General features: G+C 33.6%; 1 protein-coding gene across 1 annotated transcript in view; it reads left to right on the top strand.

Annotated features, from left to right (window-relative positions):
• MRPL13 (mitochondrial ribosomal protein L13) overlaps positions 1 to 23675 on the top strand; it is a 32228-nt gene that overhangs the window by 360 nt on the left and 8193 nt on the right. Inside the window, exons 2-6 of the mRNA XM_016156596.2 lie at positions 2698 to 2821; positions 7288 to 7381; positions 11815 to 11875; positions 17006 to 17092; positions 21912 to 22033. Of these exons, the coding sequence (XP_016012082.1) occupies positions 2698 to 2821; positions 7288 to 7381; positions 11815 to 11875; positions 17006 to 17092; positions 21912 to 22033 (488 nt within the window). The remainder of the gene's footprint in view (positions 1 to 2697; positions 2822 to 7287; positions 7382 to 11814; positions 11876 to 17005; positions 17093 to 21911; positions 22034 to 23675) is intronic.

The following is a 23675-nucleotide window of genomic DNA, read 5'->3' as shown; positions in this document are numbered from 1 at the left end:
GGAGAGGTAATAAGATCACATAGGTCATTGTAGATCATTGTAAGAATTCGATTTTTACTAAGTTAAATGGGGAGGTTTTTGAACCAAGGAGTATCATGATCTCTCTTAGATAGTTAAGAGAGCACTGTGGCTGCCAAATTTAAATAGACTTTAGAACTGGGGCTTGGTGGTGGATAAAAGCAAAGAATCCTTATTGCAGTGACCCAGGCTGGCCACGATGGCACAAACAGGGTAGTAACACTGTACTGTTGAAAAGTGGTCAGGTTCTATTTGAAGGTGGAGCCAATAGGATTTCCTCAAAGTTTGCATGTGGGACCATAGCAAAAGAAGAAACAAGGATTACTCCAAGGTTTTTGTTTCAGCTGAGATTGAAGCAGGATTCAGGTGGAAGAGCAAGAGTTCAGTTGTGTATATGTAGGTTTAAGATTCCTCTTAGCCCAGTCCCACTCCAAATGTGGTACCTTCCTTAGACTGTTTACCTTTCCCCGATCAGGTAAATACAGAAATTAAAAAATTTAACCTTTAAAAACTTTTATAACAATTTGGCATTGTGGCTGAATTTTAATTTATTTAATCTAAGTTTTTCTTTTTTTTTTTTTTAATAAAAGTATTGGTCTGCAGTGGATTGGGGCATTAACTAGTCTTTTACTACATATGTGGTTTAAGAAGCACCGTAGTACAGATGTTAAGAAGGCAATTGGATTTAAGTGTAGAGTTCAGGAAGGAAATCCATGCTAGAGATGTAAATTTGGGAGTCATAATATACAAAAGGTATGGGTCTGGATGAAGTGTTTGAGGAAGTGGTATAGAAAAGAGAGGAGGACCAAAAACTGAGTTCTGGGACATTTCAACATTTCAGAGGCAAAAGGAAGAATCAGCAAGGTAGGGAAAAAAACCAACACAGGGTAGTGTCCTGGAAATCAAGTGAAGAAAGAATACCCAGCTGTATGGAACTTGTAGAATTGACCAATGGATTTAGTAACATGAAGGCAGTGGTAGTTTTGGCAGGCACTAGAGTGATGGTGATGAGTGTCCAAGGACAAACGGCAGGTCAGAGTGGGTTGAAAGAGAATAGGGACGGGCAAATTGGAATAAAGACAACCCTTTGGGAGAATTTTCCTAGAAAGGGGAGGAAAGAAATGAAGCAGCGGTTGGGGAGGTGAGGTCAGGAGTTGTTGTTGTTTTTTTTTTTTTTAACTTTATTATGGAGAATTATAAAAGTAGCTATCACCCCGTTTCACAAAACTCAAAGCCAGTATCATTTTGTCTGTACCCCCATTCACTTCTTTTCCTTCCTTAAGGGGTAAATCTCAGACTCATTATCTCATCAGTAAAAGTTTCAGTATGTTCTCTATAAGATAAGCATTTTACAAAATTACAATCCCAATACCATTCATCACAGCTAAATAAAAAATTAACTGCAATTCCTTAATATAGAATATCCAGTGTGTGTTCAAGTTATCAATTTCTCATGTATATATCCTATACGTTACATAAATTCATAATACTTTTACAGTTTGTTCCTTTGGGTAAGGATCTAAAATGCAATAAATTGTTTGTTTTTTAAGTCTCTTTTAATAAATAGGTTCCTATTCCTTTTTTCCTTGAAATTTTTTGAAGAAAAAGGATTATCCTGTAGAGTTTCCACTGTTTGAATTTTTTTTGTTAGTTCATACGCTCAGAGTGGTAGGGAAAAGGTATGGGCTAGAAGCTGTCTTTAAGTGCAAAAGACATGATCATCTGTAAAAAAAGCTACTAGAACTGATACGTTTAGTAAGGTTGCAAGATATAAGACCAATATACAAAAATGAAGTTATTTCTATAAATTAGCAACAATTAGAAATTTAATTTAAAAATACAGTTTACAGTGGCATCAAAATATATAAAATAGTGATAAAGCTGACAAAAAACATACAAGAGGAACTAGATAGATATTAGAAAAATGAGGACAAGAAAAAAAACAATTGGTAAGCCATTTTATAGGCTTATTTGGGGTTTATAATCATTAAATTTAAAATAAAACCAGATAACCTAGTTGTATTTGTTCCAGCATTGTTTAGCTGCTGTCTATATGCATAGAAAAAGCATTTGGTCAAGATCTTTCTGAGCTGTAAGTTTCTTAGAGTTTGAAGGCATTGGTAGGCACTGAAAAGACAGTGACCTATGCCTGAGGAGCCTAAAGATTATCTGTTTAAGGCAGTTTTTTAAAAATTTATTTAACATCATCCATCCCAGCCTCATTCTGCTATTTAACTTTCCCTCAGAATTAAACTACTGAATGATCTTCAGTTCCTAATTGGCCATTCATCTTTCAGTGTAATGTATCTACTAATCTCAAAATATTTTTGAAGACTTTCATAAACAACTTATAAATACTTCTCATTACCCCTTCCAGATTCTATTATTTGTGATATAAAGAAATATGAGTTATAATGTAAAGGGAAATATATCTTTGGAATGTTTTTAACAAAGCATGACCCATATTGCTAAGGAAGGAAAAGTTACCATGTTAATCTTTGCAGAATAACGAGAAAAGATTTCCCCTTTTCCAGAAATTAAGAAAAACAAAATTATTTAGTGATAAGATTGTTTTCAAATTATTGACATTAACTGTAGAATACACATGATAGTACATAAGTCGTCAATTATTTCCATTTTAATTAGAATTTTCTTTGTTTCCTCTTCTGCTTTTTCAAGCAATGGGCCACCTTTGCTCGAGTTTGGTATCTCTTAGATGGGAAAATGCAGCCCCCCGGCAAACTTGCTGCTATGGCATCAGTTAAACTTCAAGGACTGCACAAACCTGTGTACCATCAACTGAGTGAGTATAGTTTTAGACCTGTCATTAGTAACCACAATTTACGTACCAGAATAGAATCTCGAAGAAGTTTGACTGCATTGCTTTTAAGGACCTCTTTTTTTCCTGAGGATCCCTTATTCCATTCTTGCAAAAAGAAACCTATAGGGCACTAAAATGAATTTAGCTTATTTGTAGGGAAACAATCCACTTAGACCCATTGCTGTTCCGTAAACTCGCCTGCCAGGCACACTTTTCTCAGGACCTTTTCCCATTTTGTTCCGTGTGCTCTTCTCCAGACATCTCCATGGCTGACTCCTTCACATCTTTCAGATTTCTGCTCAGTCATTTGTATTCTGAGGGAGGCCTTCCCTGATTTCCTCCACTGCTTGCCCTTTCTCTGTATCTTTCCCTTGCCTTTTTGATAAATTAGGATTCACTTATCACCTGATTTGTTATGTAAATGTTTATTTTTCACCTGCCTTCACTAAGCTAAGTTCACAAGGACAAGAACAGTTGCCTGATTTTTTCACAGCTGTATCCCTCGCACTTGACACATAGTTGGAATGCAGGAAATGCTTTTGAATGAATACACGCATTCACAGATGCCAGTTGTGAGCTCTAACCTTTTCTCTTCACTTAATGAAAATTTCAGTGAGGTATCAAAGTATGCCTACACCCTGTGAAAAAAATCTCTAGGCATAGAATATGAATCTGAGGATTTTGTCATGTTATTCTTTGTTTTTCAAGCACTTAGTACCACTTCTGGTCCATAATAGATGCTCGTAAGGAATATTTTGTGGAGTGACACTTTTAAACACATGTTTTATGAGCACAGTCAGTTCTCATTATTCACTGTAGTTATTTTCTTTAAAGTCACTATGAATACTGAATTAGTAAACATGGAACTATTGTGTCTAGAGCAAAAACAGAATTAGGTTCCTGTGAGGCTGGTCACAACATTTTTCATTCACCCATCAATATATATCCTTGTTTTGTGTGTGTTTCTGTTTAAAGATCCCTTATTCAGTGTATGTATTGATTCGTTAATGTTGAACTCACAACCAACATCTTTATAATTCAGGCCTCAACAAAACTTATCTCACGTTTTCTCTGCAAAACACACTTCAGCCTTCTTGCACTTAGGAACAGTGCACAGTGCTTCAGAATCAGGCTTGGGGGATATTTTAAACAGTGAAGTCACTAATTAAAATCATAAAAATACCAAAAAACATGGCACTAAGTAGACCACAAAAGAACATTCATTTATAGCACCAGAGTTGAAAACAGAAGGCAGAGCATCACTTTATCCAGCCTCAGGTGCAAATGTGCGCATTCAGCTACTCAAAGTTTTTCCTGTTCGATGCATGTCCATGAACGACTGGGGAAGCAGTTGTAATCCCATTGATTTGGGGATTACAGATGAATTTGCAATATGGAATAAACTAATTTGCAATATGGAATCCATGAATAATAAGGATTAACTGTACTTCGAAAGTAAAATAGTGATCAGCAGACTTATGCTTGACTAATTATATCTCTTTAAAAATATCCTTTTTGGTTTCTTTGCAGACCAGGAGAATGCCATAGTAATGGAATTACCAATTCATAGACTTGTTTAATTCCTTAGGACTTTAGATATGTTTCTAACTGCCTCATTGATAGGTGAGAAAGTTAAAATCAGAAGAATAAAACAACTTTCTCACTGTCACTTAGCCTTGTGATAGTAGAATTGGGACTGGAGCCCAGGCACTTGTTTCCTCTATAGGAAATTGCTCATTCCACTTCGATATGCTGATTCTTAACCACTTACACTGTGTTTTCCTGCTTTTCCCTTAGCGATGATGTCAGTAAGGTGATAAGATCTCTTAGGTTGTCTTTCTAGAAATGCAAATGATACAGAATTTGGAGAAAAATAGAATTAGTAGTAGTCACCTAATTTCCTTCTTAAAGTATAGCACTTATCCAGTGAATTAAAGTTCTACTTCCTTACAAGTCATTATTACAAAAGTATTCCCTAAAAACTGATGAATAAACATTCTGCTAACACACCGAGTGAGCTTTCTGGCTGCCTGTCAGGTCATCCTTTTCTAGTAATGAAGAGTTTTTTCTATGAAATGAGAAATTAACTTTCTAAAAACTGAATTGTATTTTCGTCTCCTATTGTATATTACTTATAGCAGCAAAACCTTTCATGTCCACAAGATGTCACTAAAATCAAAACTTAAATTGCAAGCAGTTTTTAATTTACAAATGTTATCTCTTAAGTTTATTTCTAACATTCATTGGTTTAATCAGCATTTATTAAGCATATATTATTTGCTCATAATCACTGTAAACATGTTTATTTGAAAATTGACATTAATTTCCCAGAAAAATAATATTACAAATGATCATACATCCAGGATTGGCCATAAAAGTTAACCAGTAATGTATCTGAACATAACATATACGATATTTAAACTACTTTATAGGGCCACTGGACTTTGTGAAGTGTTGTAGAAAATCAACTTTCCATTTATAAGGTTATTTATGGAAAAAGTCTGAGTCAAGATGGAAATTATGTAGAACTAGAACTAATTCCCTCCTCTCTCTAATTGGAGGTATCCTCCCGAATTTGGGACTTGGGAGCATTTTTGAACATGATTTTTTTCTGATAAATAAAAAGAAAGGGCATGTGGTGAATTTTGGATTATGACTTATTCTTCATGAGGACGCCACTCTTCACTACCCATAGATTAAGTAGTTGAGGACTATCTGAGCATTGAAAAGCAGAGAGAAACCTTTCTTTAGCATTATCTAAAGTTATTACTAGATTATCTTAAAATACTCCTACTGTACATGGAATAAAAGTTGCATACAGTACTTAAAGGTTAATGCTATGAATACTAACATACCAAATAATCCATCAAAGATTAGATTAGATCTAATTTAATCACTGGTATTCTGTTTTATATCATTTATTTAAATCTTTTAAGGACTTGTTAAAAAGCGGAAAGTTGATGATGCTCTTAACGCTGCCTAGGTAGCAAATTTTCCTCTCTTACTATTCAGTTAAATGTCATTCTATTTCAGATGTTAATTATTGTATCATTTTAATTTTGCCATCTTAATTTTACAAATAAATTCAGCTTTAATGGAAAGTTAAAGATTCCCGTTGCCCTCTAAATAGGTGTCATAGAAAGAGCCTGAACAGGGTGTTAAGTAATTTGGTGTGTGAGCTTTTGACAAATCCCTTAATCTTAATGGGCCTTAGCTTCTTCCACTGTTAATGCCTGGGTGAAAGCTAAGGTAATTTCAGCATACGTTTGAGACTAGATAGATAGCTTCTCACTCCATTTTGCAGTTCTTCTGGTTCATCTGCCCATCTGCCTTAGTAGCCTACCTAGTGTCACCTTTAGGAAATTTAGTCACTTAATTCACCAAGTACTGTCAAAATAGTTTTTTTTGGCACATTTAACAGCTAGCTTGCTGAGTCTTTCCTTCATCTCTCTGGATTCCCTTTCATTCTAGTGAAGAAAACCCACCTGCTTTATTCTCTTTCCTTACCTTTGTCAGATATAGACTATGCACTTCTCTCCAAAAATTCTGCCATTCAAACTGGAAGCTCTATATAGAATCATATAATGTAATCTTTAGTTTTCATATACTGTGTTCATACTAGTTCAGTGGTGTTCTTTCTTAAATAAGCTAGAATCTTATGAAGTTTGTTTTTCTCTTAGTAGAATAGGCATTTAAGAAACGTTTCTGATTGATTTTGTCATTTGAAACTTGACTTTCAAGGGCTTTTTTTTTAATTTGTTTTTTTGACAAATAGCCAACCTGAGAGGTACTTTTCACTGCAAAGTTAATTCAGTACATCTATTTTAATTTTCAGGCCATCCCATCCTGTCGAATATGTATGTAGACATAGTTGAGAATGAAAGTTTAAATTTTACTAGTCATATATAGTTGAAAGAAACCTTGAGTTAGTAGTTAGTGTAAGGTCATAGTGCTCTATTGTTCTCTAAATGTGAGAAGAATAAATTGTGACGTTTTACATTTGTTTCCAATTTACCTATTGGCAAAACATACTTTTTTATATCTATACTCATATTGTTTTCATTTTCTCTTCTGCTTTTAAGGGAAAATTTTATGTAGATATTTAGAAGTACTTAACATAAACATTTTTAGTAAAGTATAATTATTAATGGGAAGATATGATAGAAAGAACAGTACTTTACCTTTAAAGATGTATTGTTGGTCCTGGCATCTTTATTAAATTCTCTTTTACCTTCCAGTGTCAAAATTTTCCAAACAGCTAGCCAGTTCTTTCTATACTTAGACTTTATGTAAAGCAGTAACAGAAATCTGTTCAAGGATTTTGATGTTGCATTGACTTGCTTTATATTTTTAATGTGTTACTAAGACTTTGATAAGCATTATAAATAACCAAGGCCACTTTTGTCTTGAAAGTCGTGATTATTTTTCTATTTTCTTTGTAAACCTAGGTGACTGTGGCGATCATGTTGTCATAATGAATACAAGGCACATCGCATTTTCTGGAAACAAATGGGAACAAAAAGTATACTCCTCACATACTGGGTAAGACAGCGTCGTTGTCAAGGAAGATAGGCAGTTGAAATGTATTACTTTAACAATAGTATTGATCGTATTTAAAAGAAAAATGTATTTTTAAAATTCAGCGTTAAGATAGTACTCATTTTACTCATGCTACATATATAATTTATTCAGTCAGAAAAACACAAACCTGTACCAAATACTAGTTATTAATTGACAATATCTGTTTTTCCTGGGGACTTTTCACATAAACTTCTCTGATCAAGATTATTCTCATTTTTTAATGAGTCTTTCTTTCTGCTTCTTGCAATTCATCTTCCTGCTATTTCCAGGACCATCCAGAACATCTGAAAGTACTTGAGATGTTTAAGGAGTGGTGAGTGAAACCCCGAGTTTGGAAGATAACCTAAAATCTCCACAACATACCTTTCAAATTATAGGTTTCTCTGCCTGTGTTTGAGCTGTCCCAGTCTAACAGTTCATAAGGCGGCCCATTTATTCCACCTTGGAAATGGTCTAACTTTTACAAAAATCTTTATGCTATTGAGTTGTAATCTCCTTTTCTCTAGCTTTCATATTGGTCTTATTTTTTCTCTTTGAGACAAAAATAATTACATGTCTTCCACATGACATTCTTCAGATAATTTTGAGACAGTGATCAGTAAGGGCCCACCGATTTGTCTTTTCCTTAGGCTAAACATCTATAGTTCCTTCAGAGTTCTTTATATAACTTCACTTTAAATATCTCCATCATTTCTTGTTTACTCTTCTCTAGATACAATCACTGCTCCGTAACTAAATACGCCTGCCTGGTTGTGTTCTGATGGTCTCCAAATACAATGTGACTTCTCCATCTCTCAGTTATGCGGTGTTCTATTTCAATAGAACTTTTCAGGGCCATATTACTGTGGGACACACTGAGTTCACTCTCAGCTAAAACTCTTTTCAGTCTTTGTCAAACATGCTGCTGTTCAACCATGTTTCCTCCTTCCTGTATATTTTAGTTTCATTTTAATCCAACTACAATACCTTAGGTTTACTTCATGTCAGGTTTTATCTCCAGGTTTTTAAGATCTTTTGAGATCTCAATTCAGTCATATAATGTTAGTTAACCCCTCATCTTCAGGTCCTGTGCAAATTTAATTAAGCATACCTTCTACACTATTATGTAAGATATGGTTAGACTTGTCGATCTTTCATTCTTAATCAAAATTATTCTTTTCTTTCCAATTGCACCTTTGTCTTAGACAAGCAGACTTTGATGTTCCCATCTTTTTCTTTTCATCTCTTGCCCAGGTAGGTCATAAATGCTTGGAAGAACTTGTTTGCTTCCTTTAGCCAGCCTTTGCCCATTCCTCCCCTTCAACACATTTATGTACTCTTTATTTAACTTAACAAAAATAAATTCACATCCATCTTTAGTACTTTCTACTATTGCCATATCTCTACATAAAAACCAAACTCTATAAAATTTACAGGTAATTAGGAAAGAAATATGAAAGGTCAGGATAACATAATGTGATCAGACCATAAAGGGAAGTATCGACGCAAAGTGCTAGGTAATTCCTATGACAGTACCACCTGCAGTGTTACTGCAAGTGAAGGAAAATAATAGCGCAGCTGATGGCGAACTGCTTGCCGTCCTCCCGCAGTGTCCCTGTCAGCAGTGCTCTCTCCCCTGTGAAAATTCAAATGTCTTTGCAAGTTAATGGCATCAAATGGCCACGACTGCTTCATGATCCTTCATTCTAGCCGACACATGGCCGTTTCTCTCCTCTCTGCCTTTGCATGTGTTGTTCTCCTTGCCAAGAATGTTTCTTAAGAACCCTCTTTATCCGTTAAACCTGCCTCAGATGTCACATCCTCTGACGCCTCCCCTATTTCCTCATCCCCCATAGAGCCAATCGCTTTTTTGTTTCTTTTTCTGTTGACTCTTGACTTATATTTTGGACATATTACTTTTATTATGCTCCTAATACTTTATTGCAATTATGTGTTCAAAATTTAACTTTCTAATTGGAAAGGTTTTAATACATGCTAGTACTAGAAAATACAGAGAAGTTTAAAGAAGGAACTAAAAATCGCCCTTCATCCTTTGATCCAACATTTTAATATCTATGTTTGTATCCTTTTTCACTTAATGTAAAATTCTCAGAGAGCCCTTTTATCAGTATTATTGTTAGCCATTAATTATTAGTATACAATATGATTTACCCTACTTAATCATTGCTCTTTTTTTGAAATTAAAGCTTTGACTTTTAAAAAGAACTGGAAAGTATCTTTACCCATTAAGCTTTTCAATATATAGTTATTTAAAATGAAATTCTAGAAATTTAATGAATTTCAGAATCAAAGGGATGATCATTTTTAGGCCTTTGATATTTCCAAACATCAGTTTACTATTGCAATAGTTGTACATAGGAATGTCTGTTATTACAAAACTGTACACAGTATTATCATTAAAAATAGTTTAATAATAAAGCTCTGCTACTTTGATGGGCATGTGATTGTTTACATTTGCATAATAATGAGGTTTCAATGCTTTCCTGATCACTTTCTCTGAACATTTTACCTATTAAGAATATTAACCCACTATTATATTTTTTTAATTTTTACAACTTTTCTACATGATGTGTTTTGCTTTATGGTTATTTAATTTTTATGTAGTTAACTTTTTATAATCTCTCTTTTCCTTTGTAATTTCTTGTATGTTTTCTAGTCTCAAATTCTTTCTTGTCCAGATATTTTATAAACATTCACTTCAAATGGTTTTAGAGGTTGAGTGAGATGGGTATGTGTGCACTTTGAACTTGGAAGTCTAACTCTTTAGTTGTCTAAATATACTGGCACGATTTAGGGATATAGCTTCCCATTAGATGTCACAATAGAATTTAGTCATTGTTCTTGAGGACAGGATCCAGTGGGATTTATCTGTATATCTCCAGCACCCAGCATAGCAAGCATTCAGTGTTTACTGAATTAATATGAATTGAAAAAATCTTGGCTAACATTCAGAACAAATATCTTCCACTCCAGTCAGGCTATCCCATACTGGAGAAGAAATTTAGTTACTTTTCCATCAATAAAAATCAACTGAGTGCTACATTACTCAAGATGTTCTACTCAGAATTTTACAGTAGCTCTCCAAATTTTTCAGTGTAAAGTCCAAACTCCTGAAATATAATGTAAATGGTATTATGCTTTAGTATTTGCCATCTCAGTGTTAAAAGTAGAAAGATAATCTTTAGCATAGAAATCGTAAAGTATTTTTTTCCATGGAGAGAAAGAATACAGGAATTGAAGTCTAGAGAGTTATTTCTTTCTCTGAAGCTGAATTTCTGTGAAACAGATGAAAGAATATCAGTTTGAAAATTATCTATTTTTCTCAGCAAACTTTTCAGTATGCTTTCTTAAATTTTATTCCTAAAAGGTGGTTCTTTAAATCATCTTAAAATGTTTTCAAGTCTTGTTGAAAGAAGCTGATTAAAGGAATCACATTTAGGGAATCCTCAACTTCCTTTGCACAGGCCACTGATTTTACATTTTCTTTTTTCCTTCCTCGAAAATCATTTAGGCTCTATTTATCCATTCAGTGTAATAAAACCTTACATCTGTATGTTATTTTTGTTTTAAATTTCTTAAGCACTTTGACAAATTTTCTCATTTGACTCTCATAAATATCTTGAGAGGTAGATGGGGCAAATGTTATCATTTTTCTTATTCGAGTAAACCCATATATAAAGAGGTAAAGTGAGTTGCCTCATATTATACTGGTAGCCACAGGCAAACCAAGATTCTAGACCTGATCTCTGGTATCCAGGTCACTAAATTGCCTCTAGTACTATCACAAATAAACATATATATTTTTAAATCTCCATTTTATCCATTTTATATATAATTTTGATCTGAACACACTGAAATATTTTATTACTTCAGACCAAAAATAACTCTTAGGGGTCTTTTACCAACTGTTAATAAGGAACAGGATCATGACCTGTTGAGAGTTTGACTTGGCTTAAGAACCAAATGGTCTACCACTATTTTCCCTGAACCTGACAGACCACTAGTTTATACAGACAGTTTGCCTGATTTGGCATGGAATATGAAACATTTTGGCTTATTGCTTTTTCTTTCTTAATTCAAGCAATGATAACCCCATAATGAATGAGCAAATGACTGACTGACTAAATGAATGATCAATCGCTTTAAATTCTAATAGAAATATAGTTATGCTAAGAAATTTTCTAAGAAATAGCAATGGTTACCCAGTTGAGAGAATAGCATTTCAAATGGCATAAGTCACTACTTAATTTTAAGATACTAGTGGATAGCATAGTTTCCAGAAGCAAGTATAATTTCATAATAAAAATTGTTTTTGTATTATACAAGAATTTTCTTTTCAGGAATACTGGACCATAGCCTACTCTTAGTTTTAATGTCTTTGCTTCTTTTAACAGTTACCCAGGTGGATTTAAACAAGTAACAGCTGCTCAACTTCACCAGAAGGATCCAGTAGCAGTACGTGCATCACATTTTTTAATATATATCATCTGTGGAAAGACTGGTTCAGACTCTGCTTTTTCAATCTTCCTTCTAATGTAGCTAGCATTTGAGGCTATAAATTCTTCACTTTAACTATATCACACAATCTTTGATAAGTATTATTTCATTATCATTCAATTCTGTGTATTTTTTAAATTATTATTTAGTATGTTGTGCATTTAGTCAAATAATTTTGATGCTTTTTAAAAAATTTCTTGACACAGTTTGCTGAAAATTCCTTGAGGGGAGAGAGAGTGCGAGAGATAGATATGTATATATGTGTGTATGTTTATATATTCATTATATCAAATATACTAAGTATGTTGTTCCAATCTGATATTCTTAATGACTTTTTTGTTCATTTGATTTATTGATTACCTGAAAGAGTTATGTTAAAATCTCAATTGTGGATTTGTTCATTTTTCCTTGTAGTTCTGTCAGTTTTTGCTTTTTATCTTTTGAAAATTTAGTGTCAGATAAATTTAAGTTTGGAATTATAATTTTCCTAAGATATTGATCAAGGTACATACTGACCTAAACTCTTTATATCCAGTGTGCTTTATAACTTGAGGTCTACTTTTTTTATGTTAATATGGCTATATTAACCTCTTTTGATAATCTTCCTGATATAACGTTTTACAGTTTTAAATTGTACTGAGCTAGATTTTATTTTCTGTTTTCCTCCCCTTCTTTCTTACCTTCTTTTGGATTAATGGACTTTATTTACCAGAAGTCTAAAATTAGTCAGTATATTTACTTTCCTTCAAATTAAATCAAGGCCTTTAGAAATTTTTAACACCTACTCATCCTCACAATCTATATTCTTTCTCTATTCGAGATTTTTTTAAATCTCTTCCAGTTCAAATTCTTGTTATTGTTTTACACAGTTACTGATTTATGATTTTTTGCTTACGATCTTTTCATGTAACTCAGCCTTCCTTCTGGGCTGTTTCCCTTTTGAAGTAATTCCGACACTCCTATAACCATCTCTTAATAGTGAACTCACTTTTTTGTCTGAACCTATTTTTATTTTCCTTTCATTCCTAATAGTTTTGCACACATGTGCAATTCTGGGATAACCACTTCTTTCTCTTAGCTTTTTGAAGCTATTATTATTGTTGCTAAGTCAGATGTCAATTTAACTGTTTCTTTGTATGTATTCTGCCTTTCTTTTCTAAATACTTCTAAGATCTTTTCTTTGGCTTTGGTTTTCATGTTTCTTTTCAAATCTTGTTATTTATTTTGGGTGAGGATTGGTGTCTTCCATTTTGAAAATTTGTCAGCTTCTACATCTTCTAATATTGGCTCCCTTTCTTCTTTATCTGTTCTTTCCCTTTGGAAATTTAATTATACTTACAGTTAAATATCTCACTTTATTGTGCTTGATTCATTAGCTCTTTCGTATTTTATTTGTACTATTTGTTTCTCTTTCAAGCTTGCTGGTCAGTTTCGATCATCTTTCTGTTCCTTTGTCATCCTTGGGTTCCCTCTTATATTTCTTTAAGCATATTAAACATAATTCTTAGCATTTGTATTTGAGTCTAGTATTTGTGATCTTTTTGAATCTATAATATATTGTTTCTACTAAGGATACTTGGTAAGCTCATGTACCTTGGACTTCATCTCTGAGAATTCTTCGAGACCTATGTTAAATTAAAAAAGAATTTCTTCAGGAAAGATTTACTTAGCATCTGGCAGGTTCATGGGGCTCTTTAAACTATGCTTTAGACTTCTGGATTTTCTAAGACCTCTTTAAGCTATATCTTAAATTTTGATCCCTATAAAAAGGATGTTTTTTGGGCCTCAAATTGAGCCTTGAGAGGTCAGGCTTATGGTTGACAGTTACCTATCAAGAAATACTCTTATTTTTAAAATTTCCCCATTCTACACTCTGCTGTTGCCTTTCCACTGAAATCTAGGTTTATGATGGAGTCTGAGTACCTGAACCCAAAGTAGTATTCCTTTAAAACACAAGCCTTGCAGTAAGCTGGTGACCTCAGGGCAAATGCCAGCCCTGGCACTTCTTCTTGTAATACTTTCTCCTGTTTCTGGCCTCCAGTAGGTTCCATGCTTTAAAAAACATTTTTTTTTTTTTGAACAAATTAGCTTCACTAATGCTTAATTATTACTTTATTATTTGAGTTATATCCTGGGAGAAGTTTCTAATCTAAATATTAGTCCTCAGTATTGCTAAAAGCTGTCTCCTGTTGCCACTTAACAATTTTATTCTTCTTTCCTTTACTTTTTAAAACCCAGTCTTTGAACTATGCTTATAAAATGAAGAGCATTTTACCCATCATTAACTATCTTAGCTGTTGACCTAATTACATTTATAAATGAGCAAAATGTTATACTGTAAAAACATTCTTATTTGTTTTCCTAAAATGATGAACAAAAATAAATGGTTATTATCAGGATACAACCATTAATTTGGTGTAGAACTTCTTAAAATTTTAGGAGGTGGGGGGCATGTTTTATTATAATAAGGCCTGACATAACATTTAGAAGTTCCATGCTTTACTGTTTATTTTTACATTTTATCACATCTGTTATACAAAAACATACTCGGAGATTGCTTCTTAATATTTACATTGTTTCATAACATGTTTTTAAACTATTATAGTTCAAATGAAGTATCCTATTTTGAATGAATATAGATTGTATATAATGGTATTAAAAAGTAAGGGCTGCTGGTACTATATACCATAGTTGTTATAACAGATTATAGTTTTTTTTAAAGTTTTTAAATATAAAATTTTGTTGTTTATTTACACATGCTCACTGTACACTAGGAGGCAGTATAGTCCAACTTTTTGATGTTAAGAATTTGGCGTTGGTTAAATTTGTGGTTACATTGGTTAAAAAATGTAGTAAAATTGTTTCAAATTATTTTTTTAAGAAACAAAGATAGAAATGCATTAAAAAATGTTTGACAGAAGGCTTAGAAAATATTTCAGAGTTACATTCATTTAAATTATTACATCATCAAAAGATCTTAATATTTTTCTAAGTGTTAATTTTGACTTTGTGTTTTAAAAAAAATAGCTTGTTAAGGAAGAGGTCAGTGATTTTACTTCCACTAAGTGTGTCTCTGGAGCAGTGAGTCTTCTGCCACAGACATAATTTGCTAATCAGTACTTGGTGATGTGGCCTGTATGAGAATTTGTTTCATAATGCATTCTTCTAATATTAGTACAATCTTGGAATATTACTTGTAAGATACATTAATTAGTGCATTTCAATAGTTATTAATAGGTTATTAAATATTTCTAAATATTTTTATAATTCACAGAAGGTCATTAATTCTAAAACTCAAATGAAGATATTGATTCAGCCTTTTCCTTATGTCCTTTATCTCTGTCATATATTTTAGTTTCTTTAAAAGTGTGTCCTTACATGTTTCATCTGCATTTATTTTGGGGGCATATATGTTTATCTGTCTGTCTTTTTCTCTCCCCTGTCACTATATAACATTGTCACATTTTTCTAGCTTTTCCTAATTTGAGTGTTGTTTGCATTTTTAATAGGGCAAATTCTAAAACTACCAGCTTGTTAATTCAAGTAAATACAACTAAATTTTTTAAAAACATGAAAACCAAATGCCATGTAACCCTACTAATAGAATAAAATTGCTAAAAGGATGATTTTCAGAGAATATGACTTGTTTATCCAGAAAAAATGCTGAGTAGTCTTAACATTGTTAGTTTTTACTTGACTTTTAAAACATTAAAAATTTTAAACACTAAGATCTAGATTAGTGTTGTCCTTTAGAAATTTCTATCATGATAGAAATATTCTCTCTGCACTGTCAAATATGTACCATTAGCCACATGTGACAATTGACTGCATAAAACGTGGCTTGTGTGATGAACTGAATTTTCAGTTGCTTTTAGTAATACAAATCTATATTTAAGTAAGGTTTCCAGAACATAAAGTATCAATAGCACTAACCTAGAAAATAGATAGAAAGTATATATGGATGTCATTAGCTTGTATACATAGTAAGGTTTTTTACTCTGATTTGATAAGAAAATAAAAGGAATAGGAAATCTTCTCACAGTGAAACCCTGTTCTAACATGTGATGTTTTAGTGCATTTAGCTTGAATACATGTCAAATTATATCCTTGAAATATGAGTACAGATGATAAAAATCTGTGTAACACTCCACATGTCTCTGTCAGTAGTTTTTTTGAAGAACTCACGGTATATTTGCATACACTAACTGTGTCCCGGGAGGCCCTCTAGGATATCATGGAGCACAGACTTTCTCTTGGCAAAACATACATAAAATACATTAAAGCCAACCATGACAATAACCTTAAAAGGGAAAAAGTAAACCATGGAAAGGTTTGCCGTGTTGGGAACGGGAATGGTAGAGAGAAGGGACTCATCTTCTTGGTAAGTTTATGAAGAGAAACGCAGTAGAGATGCGATTGCATGTGCTGTATGTCTGTTCTGAGAGTTAGACTGCCTGGTTCGAGTTTTTCCGCACTGCCACTTATCAGATACATGGTGTTGGGGGAGCTCTGTGACCTCACTAAATCCGTTTCCTCATCTGCGAAGTGAGACTCAGCACTAAACAAGACGATGACCGTAATGCACTGAGCACTGTGTGCATAGTAAGTTTTCAGTGACTGCTAACCAGTACCCGTTGGAGATCTGGGCCCCGTGGAGCCGGTCTCCTGGCTGCACGGTCGGGCTCAGTGTTTGCATTGGAAGCCTGATCTCCCACCTGGAAGACACAGGCTTCAGGCCTCTCTAGGCTCTGCTATATTCACTGTGATAGATTATTTGAGCCACAAGTCCTTGTGAAAGCTTAGAGAATCTCTTCTTAGTCTAGCTAAAATGGGCACATGTATAGATTATTTTTAATCTTTTTTTTTTGTCCTAAAGAAAAATAAATAGAGCCTAAAGAAAATAATACTACACAAAATAATAAAAATTCCTTTTCTGTTGCTGCCACGTATCTACTTAGGTCTCCATTTCTTGCCTTTCATGTTGAGTCTTAGCCCACTTGTTTTCATCACTGTCTCTAATTATGTTTGCCTTCTTCGTGTCGCATCATGTTTTCTTTTTATTGAGTCCTATGTATATGTGTTTTTCAGATTGTAAAACTAGCTATTTATGGCATGCTACCTAAAAACCTTCACAGAAGAACTATGATGCAGAGGTTGCATCTTTTCCCAGACGAGGTAAGTCAGCGGTCATTGGTAATGATGCTTTTCCTAAATGTTCAATTAAATACTGTATGTTCTTTTGAAATAATTGCCATAGACTTATTTTTAATAATTTCATGTCAACCTCTGAAATATTTTCTATATTTGATAGTGAACACACCATAATAACAACTGTTCTTATTTTTAATCATAAAGTAAACTATCATTGGACTAAAAATTGAAATTCTGTAAGCTCCAGTTTTTTTCACTTTAATATCTGCTTTTTTTAAAACAAGGATCTATGATCAGAGCTCCTGTTATTAATATTAAACTATTTTAAGTACTTAGCTTTTATCTTTAGTATAATATAATGAAACACTAGAGAAAGATTCTATAATAACATAGTCGAGTGCAGGCTCTGGAATTAGACAGGATTAGAATCCATGCCCTACCATTTACTGACTTTATGTCCATGGATTAGTTACTTATTATCTCTGTTTTCTCATCTGTGAGACGAGTGTAATAATACTACCTACTACATAAGGGTTAAATGAAATAACATTTGTTATTGAGTACTTTGATCAGGGCCTGGCACAGGAAGTGCTAGTTTCTATCATTTCATGGTGATGATTGTCATTATAGTTCCTAGCAGAGGAATCATGTAGAAATTCATTCCAAAATATCAAATTATATCAACTATCAAGCCACTCAAACAGCACATGAGTAAATTATTCATGCTTTTACCTTTGTTTACATGGATGAGTAAAATAATTTTTCACTATTCACTTTACCTTGAGGTTCCAGGTACGGGAGCAGTCTCATCATCTAAAATTAAATGATCTTCATGAAATCCCAAGAATTTAAAAACTCCTGTTTCTGATTGTACTGTCACATTTTTTGGAAACCATACTTTCTAAAGGACACAAAAACAATATTTGTCCCAATTATAAAGTAGTCAGGTTTGAGTGTGAGTGTTTTAAGTATTCACGGTAGTTTAGTTAAACAGTAAATTACTTAAATAATTTCAGACTATAAAATAAATGAGCCCATTCCCCCAAGAATAGATTGTTAAATATCTAAAAGCTTGACAACGCATTTTATCGTCAGGGCTGTTGAGAAACAGGCACTCATGCATTGCTCGTGGAAGTACAAAATGCTGCAGCCCATAAGGAATCTGGTAATTAGGTAATATTTAACAAAATACATATGTAAGGAGATTCATACTTTATCCAGAAATCTCATTTATAGCAATGTGGTCTGAAAATATACACAATTATTGTTTCTACATTATTTATAATAGTAAAATAATAGAAATAAATAAGTACTTATTCATACAAAATGGAATAAACTATGTTATATCCATTTAGTGAGTACTGTGCAGTTATAAAAATAGAATGACAAATATTATTTGATAATGTTTTTCCAGGACATATTGTTAAGTGGAAAAATATAGAATGAAATATAGAAGAGAATGAGGTTTTTTTTTTTTTTTAGAGAATACCTTTTATATTATTTACTTTTTTACTTTTAACTATTTTATCATAAGGTTTTGTATATTCATAAAATGTAATACAGCAAGAAGAGAAGCAAGCACAACTAGCTCCCAGGTCTTATTTATAAGCGCTAGTCTCTGCTAAAAGGAACCTGGTTTTCCTTAGAGAAATGGTTGATTCTGGGTCTGGCACAGAGAAAGAACAGAGTTATTATGGGGTGTACTGATGCAGAAAGTGCAATAGTAAGGACCAAGCAGTAAGGCAGTGCTCATAAACCAATAGAATTGTCAAGAGAAAGTGGGAAGCAGTTTGAATTGGTGCCCAATGACCAAATATGGGACTGTATTTGCCTTAAAATGGAGAGTTATAATAATGGACTACATTGGATAGAAAACAGAAATCTATGAGCCCATGATAATTGTCTAAAAATTATTTTTAACTTATTATAATTTTCCTTCTTTCTGGAAAAGGAAAAGCTCTTCTTTAGAGAAGAATGTCATCTAAAAAAATGTAGAGATAATACTGAATTAGAAAAACGACCATTATCAGCATATTCTATAGTCATCAGATAAACGATTATATAACAAGATGGTCACAGTTTCAAAACATTGTGCCACAGAATACTTAAGAGATTTGAAAGGGGGAAGATAGTTTTACATTAAAGCCATCTGGTCGACACCAACCATAACCAAGAGATCAAACGTGTCATCAGTATGGGACAACTGACATCGTGTGTCTCCTGCTATGAATGAAGCACTAAAGGACCAACGTAAACTGTATAGCATCCTGCCAGAATGTTTCACTTGAATCTAATCATGAGGAAACAAATACAAATACAAATAAAAAGACATTCTGCAAAATAATTGGCCTCAACTTTTAAAAAATGTTAATTTCATGAAAGAGTAAAAGGAAGGGAACTCTTCAGATTAAAGGAGACTAAAGAACATATGATGGATGTTAAACAACATAATATAATGCAGCAGCTCATCTTTGACTGGATCTTGGACCAAGAAAAAGATTTAAGACATTAGTCCAGTTTGAGAAATTTGAAAATAGGTTGTATATTAGATAAAAAGTGTTCATCCTATCAGTGCTAATTTTCCTGAACATGAATTTGTAATGTGTATGTAGGAGACAGTCTTTATATTTAGGAGATATGAGCTGAAACATTTAGGCGTGAAATATTTGCAAATTACTCTCAAATGGTTCAGCCAAAAAGAAAGTATATAAATGTGTACAGATAAAAAGAAAGTAAATGTGTCGTATTTTAATGATTGGTAAATGTAGGTGAAGGGTAGATGAGGGTTCACTGTATTCTCATAACTTCTCTGTAGAACAGAAATTTCTTTAAAAATATAGAAAACTAATAACAAATGATCACTTACTGTGTTCCTTTTTTAAACTCTTAATTTTTTCCTTATTTCCCTCTTAGGTTAACCACCTGCTCTGTTCAGAGGGCTCTTAAATCTCCATAAACGCATTCAGTTAACATTTCAGGGTTACCTTCTCTGTGCACAGGTTAAAGGAGGCACTTTCCCCTCTTCCGGATTTCATATGTAATACCCAATTACAACTTTTATCCCTCATTTTGCATTGATTTTGTCTATTCTTTCAGTGAAATCCTCTAATAGTAGAGAAATTTAATAAACTCCTTTCAGTCAAAATTCTATTCAACTTGGCAAACATTTACCATAAACCCACTATATTCCATATATTCTATACTGACTGAGAACTTCGCAACTTTTGAAATTATCTTTGTGAATTTTATTTTTTAATGGCTTCCCAAAGAAGTACGAAATATTCATAAATTTAAAAAATATCACATTAGCAGGTGGGCTTCTTCAGGAAGTAAAAAATAAGAATCATGTAATAATGTTTCATATGCCCAGGCATTCTCTGCTTGTTCTGTATATGTATAATTACACCTGCAGATTTGAATATATTGAGGAAGGGATGTTAAATATTTTTAAAATGTTTGTCAGTGACAAAGACACATTGTCAGTAGTATATTTTGTATATGTTGATAGAGACAGCCTATCCAACCCATAATTTTAAAAAGCCAACTTACTTTTTAAAAAATATTACAATTTTGCCATGTTAAGTTTTAGAAACAAGCTTAAAATACAAAACACTGATTCTTTAAAGCTGTTTTAGAATTGTATTTTGATTATTGAGTCACACTGCTTGGTCACAACAATGACTTAGTTGATGCCATGCCCTTGCCAAGATATTTGATTCCCAATTACATGTTCTCTGAGAAGAATTGTAATTTACTATATACTAATCTTTTTTTGAAAATTTCTAGGAACACACTATAATGGAAAGGGGGAATTATATTTACTATCCCCGTGAATATATCCATATTAATATTTTATCCTTATTTCAATAATCTCAAAAATTGACTTATCCAGACTTGCAATACAATTCTTGTTCTTATGTCTTTATCATGAGCATACTACAAATGTTAATTCTTATGGTTACTCATGCTCTTTATTTAGTTCCTGTTCTTCTTTTCACCTATCTCTCCCATACATGCTTTACTCTTTAGTTTGCTTTTTATTACCCAAATTCCGACTTTTTTTGCATTTTACTTTTCTTTTCATTTTTCTGAACATTTGGATATATAGCCGGGGAAAGTCATTCTGGGCGGGGGGAATACCATTAATCAAGCCACCAGAACGTCAGTGTAGACCAGTGCATGAAAGCTAAGGAGGCTGATAACCCAGAAGCCAGGGGCGTGTGAAGAGAAGCGAGGTCGGAGAGGTGGCCTAGAAGTGAGGACACGGGTCGAGGAGTGACTTTAAAAATTGCAAGCCATTAGAGGCCCTGATCGAGTTTCCTTTATATGCTCAGCCCCTAGCACAACTCCTGGTTCATTGAAGGAGTTCAATAAATGTTTGTTGGCTAAACGACCCAAAGAGCCAGCAGATTTTCATTTTTGAAAGTTTTTTCTGGCAACGACATGGAGTGTGGATTGAAAGCAGTAGACCCAGTCAGTACACACACTCTTCGGATAAAAAAATCACGAGAATGAGCCAAGGCAGTGTGAAAGGAGAGGAATAAATTAAACAGTATTTAGGGGGAAAAAAATAGAATTTAGTGTCTAAATAGTTGCCAAAATTGAAGACATCTAATTTATCATGAAAAATATATTTGTCAAGATTAAAGTAGGAAGTGTATTGCTATAATGAGGTTACTTATATCGTTGGTCTAATGTACTTTTAGGGATTTTCCCAAAGCTTATATCATTCTTCTCATTTTATAAATATTGCTTTTGTTTAGTTTTTAATAGTTACAAAGTATTACTAATTACTGATGGATATATTTTAAGAAAATTAAGTCTAAATTTTTATTTAACCCAGGATATACCGGAAGACATTCTTAAGAATTTAGTGGAAGAGCTTCCTCAACCACGGAAAGTACCGAAACGTCTAGACGAGTACACACAGGAAGACATAGAGGCTTTCCCAAGAGTGTGGTCTCCGTAAGTCTATATCTCTTTCTCATCTCTTTCCTTAATCAAATGGTAAGATCCTAGAAGTGGAAAGAGTGGACTTTTTTTAATTCCTTGGATACTCTGCAGCTTCTACCTGCAAATAAACTCTAGTAGCTGGTAAAACCAGTCTCTAAGTCTTAAGACCTTGCTAGGTAAGTGTAGGTGTGTTCATAGATGCCTGTAATTGTCAGGCATTTTGTTCGGGATGACCTTACTTGGATTGATTGTAGTCTCTTGGAATGATAATGAATTGTCGTTACTTAAAACAAAGTGATTCTCCATTTTCCAGCTTGCATCACTAAGTCAAGAATATTGTCTAACGAGAAGTCACCGATTCTGGATACTTATAGATAGCCTTGATTTAAATAGAATAACAAAATACTTTTTCCTCTCTTCTGTACAGTCCCTTTGACCTAAGGTCTGGAAAGCTGCTTAGCTTTGACATACTCTCTCTCATCTAATAGTTTCCAGGCTTCATCGCCTGGCCCGCCAGGCTCTCCATGACCTGGCTCCTCTCTCTCTCTTCAGCTTAAATTCTTCCCACTCTACTGCGGTGTTCGAGGAATAGCAGGCTGTTTAAAACTGGCACCTTTTTATGCAGTTTAACTCTCCTTGGCCTTTGTTCTGCTATTACTTCTGCATGAAAAAAGTCTATCACCTTTATCATCTGGGATAACTCTTACTCATTCTTTAGACCTTAGTTCAGATGTCATCTCCTTTAAGACGCCTTGCCTAACTATCAAGACTAGACTAAGTGCCCAGCCGTCTTCTGTGATAGCACTCGCTCTGTGACTCTGTCGTTAGCACATTTATCTCAAGAGCAAGGACTGCATCTTATCATCATTGCGTCCCCAGTGCATAAAGCAGTACTTCACATGATAGGGCCTCAGAAACATTTGCAGAATTTACACAATAAGTCTAGAGCGAACTACAGATCCACATTGTGCTTGACCTACACAAGACATATAATCTTCCTACAGATACTGCCCACTGTACTCTGAAAATTGTGTTGCTTCATTGGCTCTTGAGCTAGATAGGTTCATAAAAGTATCAGCCTTCCCAGGATTGGCTTATGTCTAGGAATCTAATCATGGACTCTTTCTTTCGTTATTGCTTATATATGTGTTTATATATCTTCCTTCAGACTCTTTTCACACAGGAGAAGTCCTTAGGGTATATTGTTTACATCCATTTAACTCTGCTGACTAGTGTCAAGGTTCTACTTTAGTAAACCTGCCAATGGTGAGCAAAACAGTATTATCAGTGATCATTTACTAGGTACTTTCTTGTTGCCCAAGGCTGTGCTTAGTGGTTTACATGCATTTTACCTAACTCTCTCCACAGGCCTATAAGATAAATATATTATTCCTATTTTTAAGAGTAAGCCAAGTTTGTACCTGGATTCGAACCTATGCTGATTGCAAAGCCTGTGTTCTTTTCACAGATGCAAAGTGCTTCATTAATTAACTTATTCAGCAAATACATATTAGCTACTTCTTCCGCATGACCCTGTATTAGGCACTAGGGCACACACCAGATTAAAGCAGTTATTTCATTCAGTTTCAGTTATTTAGTCCTAGCTCGTGGGTCACAGTTCTAACCACTCTGCTGGAGTGCTGCTTGTTGCCTC

This window comes from Rousettus aegyptiacus, unplaced genomic scaffold (assembly GCF_014176215.1).
Source record: "Rousettus aegyptiacus isolate mRouAeg1 unplaced genomic scaffold, mRouAeg1.p scaffold_m13_p_15, whole genome shotgun sequence".
Taxonomy (NCBI): Eukaryota; Metazoa; Chordata; class Mammalia; order Chiroptera; family Pteropodidae; genus Rousettus; species Rousettus aegyptiacus.
Note: the sequence above shows the minus strand (reverse complement) of the source record. Positions and strands in the feature narration are given on the sequence as shown.